Source organism: Parasteatoda tepidariorum, chromosome 7 (assembly GCF_043381705.1).
Source record: "Parasteatoda tepidariorum isolate YZ-2023 chromosome 7, CAS_Ptep_4.0, whole genome shotgun sequence".
In the NCBI taxonomy this organism is placed as follows: domain Eukaryota; kingdom Metazoa; phylum Arthropoda; class Arachnida; order Araneae; family Theridiidae; genus Parasteatoda; species Parasteatoda tepidariorum.
Window position 1 is genome coordinate 6,346,515 of NC_092210.1, and position 7,768 is coordinate 6,354,282.

General features: G+C 30.5%; 3 protein-coding genes across 5 annotated transcripts in view; 2 read left to right on the forward strand and 1 right to left on the reverse strand.

The window, feature by feature from the left end:
• LOC107455170 (ER membrane protein complex subunit 3) overlaps positions 1-7,768 on the forward strand; it is a 127,719-nt gene that overhangs the window by 77,291 nt on the left and 42,660 nt on the right. The window lies entirely within an intron of this gene.
• LOC107455175 (Octopamine receptor in mushroom bodies) overlaps positions 1-7,768 on the reverse strand; it is a 207,486-nt gene that overhangs the window by 21,549 nt on the left and 178,169 nt on the right. The window lies entirely within an intron of this gene.
• Positions 5,400-7,768, forward strand: part of LOC107455177 (uncharacterized) — a 42,030-nt gene continuing 39,661 nt past the window's right edge. The window contains exon 1 of the mRNA XM_043039793.2: positions 5,400-5,502. Within this exon, the coding sequence (XP_042895727.2) occupies positions 5,475-5,502 (28 nt within the window). The 5' untranslated portion in view covers positions 5,400-5,474. The remainder of the gene's footprint in view (positions 5,503-7,768) is intronic.

Below are 7,768 nucleotides of genomic sequence, written 5' to 3' on the forward strand. Positions count from 1 at the left end.
ACAAAATATATATATATATATATATATATATATAAAATCGATTTCATGTAAACCAAGAAGTTTCAAATGTTGAAAATATTTCTTTTTTTCAGAATATCAAAAAGCAAACAAATTACAGCTAGATAATTTCCCCCCAACGTTTAGGGAAAAAAAAATCCATATTTGAAACTTCATGGATTACCCTAAGTTTACCTCAACTTAGTTTCCTCCATAATTTAAATTATCAATGGAGGTGAAATTGAATTTGTGATGAAAATTTTCTCCAGCGGTCCCCGTAAGTAGACAGTAGTAGCATGCAGTAGTAGCTTGAAAATGTAATCATTGAAAAAGGTAAAAAAATCCTCTGTAATTTAAAAAAAAATAACATTGAAAATATTTGTTTTTATAAAAATCTAAATCCATACATTGAACTCATTTTATGGAAATGTAAGCGAAAATTTCGTAGCTGATACTTTATTATTTGTAACAAAGTATTATGTTTTGCTGAACGAAAAAGGATACTAAAATTTCCTTACTAAATTTGAAAATAGTTAATTCTTCAAAAAATATAAAGAGCCTGAGACAAATTTTTATCAACTATAAGAATTTAATTTCTTAATAGAAATCATAGTAAAAGAATCAAAGATTTAGAGTCCTAAGTGATAAAATAGATGCTCCTATTAACTAGAGGTCAGGACCCCCTTTGCCCTTACCTTTACACACTTCTGTTGAGGGCCGGCTATCACCTGGAGCGCCAGGAAAGGGGGACGCCGAATGAGACACAGGTTTAATGTTCTATAAATTATTTATTCCTTTCTTTTTTTAAAATATTGCTTGCTTTAAAAATACATTTATAAGTAATATTTTATAAATTATAGATTCGTATGTTAACTTTTTTATTCTGGTTAAATTTCTCTCGCTTGACACTCGTTTACGGCAGATTGCGACAAAAATTTTGTCATTTTCAAAATAATTTTTAACAAAATGACAACATATTAAATGACAAGTACAACAATGGGTGTATCGAAAATGAAATCGCAAAAACAACTGGTTTTGGAAGATTCTATAAAACTGTTTGCGATTGCTAAAGCACGAAAAAAATAGATTTTAATTATTATGCTCATATATTTGTATGCCATAAAAGATTATGCTCATTTAAAATATCACCTAATTCTTTAAAATATTAATTAATTCTAAAATACTTGGGGTGATGCTCTCATTAATTAAACTAACTCTTTTTTTTTTTTTTTTTAGCCTTGAGTGAATTAATTCTAATTTATCTTGTACACACGTTTCCCGAATCAACATTAAGGATTGATATAGATTTTATAATTCTCTGATAGAACTATTGTAATTTAAAATAAAAAAAAGCATTTCTCTACAGCTTTATTACTACACCAGCAAGAGAATTCAACGATTTATTTCTTAAAGATTCTTTTTCCGATATTGAGTTAAGGGCGCCGTTTTCAGTATCGCCCGGGGCGCGACAACATCTTCTACTGGTCTGGCATTGCCTCTGTTGTAAAGGGAAATCTCAATTAAAAACTGTGATGCATTTTCAAAATGGCGCCTGGAATACTAACGAAGACTAGCTTGAATAGTTTCTAGAAAAATTCCGCCTTATTTAATTCAAAACAGCTTACGACTTTTAAAGAACATTTTAAAAATCCATTAGTGAATAAAACGGTTTTTGGAAAATATTTATATTAGATCGAAATGAAGTGAAGAAATGAATAATTCATAAAGATTATCCGCAGACATTGGGGCATAGTTTTAAAACTACAAATAATTGACCCAGGTTTAAGATAACGAAAATAGGGAAGTGTCAAACGTCAGTGAGCGACACGCGACATTTAAAAATTTCGTTTTTCTTTCTTTCTTTTCTTATTTATTTAGTTTCTGCATTTAATTTGAAAACATTAAGAGATTCATATCGTTAATAGCGTCCCGATGCATTCTCGAGTCGAAGCTTTTCTGTAATAATCATGGAGATAAATTTCCGTAAAAATTTACGCGTTAATAATATTAAAATGAAATATTTATTTAATGTCGTTCTAAGAATTGCAGACTTCCCCAAAAAATAAAGTAGGCTTCAAAAAAAAATAATACAGAGATAAACAACCCAAGCATCAGAAATAAAAAATAACACGTATATAAAATTTATAATATATACGTTTATGAGTATATAAAGTATACTTTTCTAAATTACTACATACCTGTAAAAATTGTTTCGAAAAAATATATAAAATTATAAAATTAAAATTTGCAGTTTGAACATTTATGGCAATTTCTATTAGCTTTTTTATTGCAAATTTTTTAAAAATAATACTTTATCAATACCTGATCCGTAATACAAAAANAAAAAAAAAAAAAAAAAAAAAAAAAAAAAAAAAAAAAAAAAAAAAAAAAAAAAAAACAATACTGGCTAGTTTGAAATTTTCTAATTATTTCACGGAATTAAGGAGACTTTTTTTTCAAGAAAATAACAAAAATCTGCAAGATAAAATTGGCTCAGTTAGTAAAATCATTAACATTTTTAAAAAAAAAAACAATTAAATCAAAAAAATATCTTTTCATGAAAATGTTAAATTATGAATACTTTCAAATATACTTCAGAATGTTTAAAATTGAATAAATTTATAATTGTAAAAATAATTTTGAAAAACTGTAAAACATTTTTACAGTTATTCTGATTTTCAAATCATTTTATGAATCATTAAAACGTGATTCAAAATTTTCACTTCAAATTTGGTAAGACAATTTTTTTGTTGCTGTTTTTAAATACTTTAATATTATTCAATGCTAGAATTTATAGGAAAGAACAAATTATTTCACTTTTCAGAATTTTTATGAAGAATTTCTTTAAAAGAAATACTGAAAATTGATAAGATAGATATTCGGCTTTGTTGGTAAAATCATCCATATTTAAAAAATAATTAATTTAAGGAATTATTTATCAAAATGATAAATAGCGATCACTTTCAAATTTTACGTGAGTATTTTTTTTACACGCAACACAGGTAACGTGTAAAAAATAACTTTTTCATTTAAGCAATTAGTTCAATAAAATGTATGCAACCAGACTTCAGCATCAGCTGACGATTTTCTTTTTATCTTTTCTTTGAAAGTGGTGGCAACCAGCGGAAATGAAGGGTGTCGAATAACTATTCATTATGCGCTGCCATCTTGGAATTAGATTACTGAAGAAAAAAAAAATTATGTTTTGATGGATATTTTTTCTTACTTTTTTTCTGACGGGGAAAAAATTGGCAGCCGATTTATAACCTATATTTAGAGTTGATGAAATTGCCATTAAATCATTAAACCCTCGTTTACTTTTTTTTAAACACGAAGGAAATTCTAAAGATGGTGAAATAAGGTTCAGCAGGATATTTTTCTTCAAGAAACACGCTACTGTCAATTTCATGGCATAGCATCACATGAGTCCACCTGATTACAAGATAATGAATGAGTTACGGGTTTACATAAGTACATATTATTTATAGTCAATAAATTAAGTGTAAAATATGGCAACGGACTTATGTACAAAAGCGATAGAATAAATAAAGAAAAGGAATTGATGGAAAATAATAGCATTATATTGTAAAAGTAATTCTTTTAATTTATGTTGAATCGTGCTAAAATATATTGGGCTGTTATTTAAAGAAACTATATAAAAAGTTGATAGATTATAGTGTGGGAATGAAATGCATAACAGCTAGTCTTATTTTTGCTCTCCTATAGTTTTTAAAAAATCAACAATGTCATATGTTCTATGGTTCAATTTCCAGGTACACATACTGTATGATTTAAATTGTGTAAAATATATAGCGCTGACGGAATAGTAAGTGAATAAAACTTCGCTTAGGTAGACTAAACATACCTTAAACTCAAACGCCTGTTGATAATAACGCAGCTTTCTTTTTTTGTCCTTATGTACAACTGAAGTACAAAATTATAATAAAAATCTTGCGCACCTATTACTCTTTAGTTTATCAATAGCATCAGTCTGTAATAAGTAGCTTCAGATTTACTAAGCAATTTTACTACTTCAGTTTAAGTTAATTTTAGCAGTTTAGGTATTTATGGTTATGTTACTGTGAAGTGACAGAAATGGGTGGTTGTTGACTTCCACCGGTGAATGGTGACAATCACATAGTCGCTTTTGCAAATGTACGAAATGTATACTAGGTCCAGTTTAGTGTCACTGCCCGCTACACTGATGTTTTTTCAAGATCAAGTGCCATTGCCCAGTATTCATTTAACCGATACTCCGAACACTGATGTTTCCCCCAATCTATCCTCAACAGATATCAAAATATCGAATAAATATAATAATATAAACGAATAAATTAATATCAAATCGGATGGAACAAATATTTCGGACATTCAACCAAAGCGACTATGTGATAGCTGACATTTACCGGTGAAAGTCGACATTCTCTTGATTTTGTTCATTCACGGTAAGAGTTATACTAAAACTTCACGTAACAGCATGATTAACATAAAGATTGCTCAAACGAAAACAGTAATAATAGAGAACTTTTTCATAGCGTTTCTTTTACGTTAACTGTAACTGTAACCTTTGTGGAGGACTTTTTGATGGAATTAAACCGCAATTGCGTTACATGAAGAGGAAAACCAAGAAAACCTCCAGTGGTCAGCCTGACGACAAGGGAACTCTAACCCATGATCCCTCTACCACTGAGGATATTTTTCGTCAGCACTGTGGTCGGTGCAAACCGGATGCGGAATTTGTATCAACCAGCTATCGCTGGGATTCGAACCCTGTTTACCTCATTGGAAGACGAACGCTCTATCTTATCACGGCTCATATTCCTTCAATAGTAGCTCACTGATGAGCGCTCATTGTTTAATTTTAAACTGATTGAGAATTTTATAGCAACCATATAAAAAATTTCAAAGTTCGCTACTAAAAGCTCTTCTTATTGTGGGCTGGCTGTTTGCGAGAATTTGAAATGGTACTTTTAAGTAATCTAAATCATCTTAACTTTGTTTTATAATATTTACTGTCGAACAGTTCATTTAAATAGGCTCATATTTGTTTATTTTTATCGTGGTTTATTGACTTGGTGACTATTAACTTTTAGTTCTCATCAATTTCTACACAGTACGCAACTACCCTGCATACTATATTGTTAAAAAGAACGCGATTTTAAAATGACCAAATAACTTAATTATTTAAAAAAAAAGAAACAAGTAGAATCTTATAAAAATTTGCGGTAGATTTTCTGCATAAATAAAGATTAATAAAATGGAAGAATATTTCTCAGTTTATGTAAACACTTACGAGTCCCGAAAATGCAGCATCGCAGTAGCATTTGAAATACTCAAAAATAATATAGCATTATCTTCACAAAACTATCTTTTTTTCTTTTGACATTTTTTGATTATTTTTTGGTTACACTATATTTTAAGTTGTCCCTTGGAGTTGCGCCAAAATAGTCCCCAGGATTAGCGATGTTGTTTCATTTATGGTAACTAGCATCGTAAACTCTCAAGGTAAGTTCATATTTCCTATTTAAGTATTTCCATTTTTACGCCATTTCTTTGTTTTATTTTGATATAAAATGCACTTCGTTTGAATTATAATTTATTTCTTATGCTTTAGTTATGTTTCGTTTTTGTTGACTTTGTATTTAGCCACGTGAACTGAATTCTNCATTCGGGGAGTTGCAATGAGGCTTTTTTTTGGTGCCGTGTAAGAGAAATATATATATAGATTTTATAACCGTCGTTGAACGGCAGACCCAATTTTCAGGTTTACGACTGCTAATGTTCAACTCCGTAGCCTCGTAATTTTGAACTTATCCAGAAGACAAGGAAACTTCTGGATCAGTACCCCCAGGGGTATGATTTGTTATGGGAACATGGTGGACTTTTTTGACTCAACAGATTTAACGTGCACCAGTCACCATTTACTACACGGGGAGTCTTCGGCCGGAGGGTATTGAACCCACGACTTCATGGACATGGGCCCTGTACCAACCAGGCTATCCCGGCCCTCTCACCGAAGAATTGCAATATTTGCAAAGATCATCTATAAATATATATATTTACATTCATTAATTCGAGAGGCACGGTTGCTTAAGGGATAGAACGCTCGCCTCCCATCCACAGTGTTGACGTAAAATGTCCTCAGTAGTAGACGGATTCTGGGTTAGAATCTGCTTGTTGTGAACTAATCGAGAGGTAGTGGTTTTCCTCTTAATGTAACGCAAATGCATGTTAGTTCCATCAACAAGTCCGCCACTAAATTAGTTTTTGTGAATGCTTCATCCAGGAGTTCCCTTGTCTCCTGGGTTGGGTTTAAAATTGCAAGGTTGCGGAGAGGAGGAGCATTGATATCTGGAAACTTCAAAACGGGGCAGCTATTTAAAGCTAGTTTTAAAATTAGCATAGAGAACGCTAACTAAAATCATAAAAAGGGTAACGTTATAGTCGCAAATAACAGTTCTGAAAATAGCTTATTATTCGCGAAAAAGGGATATTTCAAGTGACGTCAGAGTTTCGAAAATAAGCTCTAAAGTAACAAATATAATTTGAAGTTATGTACATCAAAATGAATATTTATTTTGATTATTTTTTTTCCTTATAGGATTACCTAAGATCATATTCATGGGCAATATTATTTAAAACTAATTTTGAATCAGCATTTCTCATCGTGAACTTCATTCATTAAGCATTGTTACAGAACAAGCGATGCTCAATTAGTAATAGAGTAACCCTAATTACTATCCAATCTCTATTCATGCTTGAGCATTCCATAAGAGGGGGGGGGGGTTGAGATATAACATATGTTATAGCCTGTGATTCGATATGTCACTCAAGTAGTTTCACATATTAACGGTGACTTGTTAACAGGGATTAGAGAATCACGGTGCCGTTCATTTTAATTCAAATTAAATAAAGGCAACTGATATTTCAGTTCACTATATTAAATATATGTGATACAGTTTCAGGAGATACTTAGAATTGGGCATAGAATTTCCTTCTATAACGTTGTAAAAAACATAACATTCATTATAAAATAATTTTTTTTAAAAACTATGTGTTTCGAACTATAAAATGGAAAGTAATTTTATTATTTTTGCAGATTTAAATAGAAAAATATAAAGCCCATAACTTTCCAAAAACGTATCGTTAATTTTTCCGAGGTCATTAAAATTATATATGTTATGACCGAAATACAGAGAATGTGGATTTTCACCGGTGAATGTCAACCATCACATAGTCGCTTTGGTGAATGTCCGAAATAGTTTGTTCATCCGATTTGATATTAATTTATTCGTCGATATTATATTTACTCGATATTTTAATATCTGCTGAGGATAGATTAGGAGAAACATCAGTGTTCGGAGTACCGGTTAAAATGTATGCCAGGCTGTAGCACTGAACCCTAAAAAAAACATTGATATAGGGCAGTGGTTCCCAACCTTTTGTGGACCATCGTCCCCCTCTTGGGGTTGGCTGACACATATCGCCCCTTTCTCTTTTTGCTCAAAAAAACGTTCATTGTTGCTTGTGAGCAACCAAACACTGAAAATATGCTATGTTATTTGATTTTAATTTAAATTGTAATGCAAATAAGGAGGCACATTTACCCTATTATTTTTATTAATTAAAAAAAATTGTACAACTTTTTTTTTCAAAAAGAAGTGATATTTAAAATGGAATAATCAAAACAAAAGTACATTTTTTTAAATTCATATTTTAATGTAATCAAGAAAAAGTTAAAACGCTAACAACTAAAATTTGAGAAAAAAAA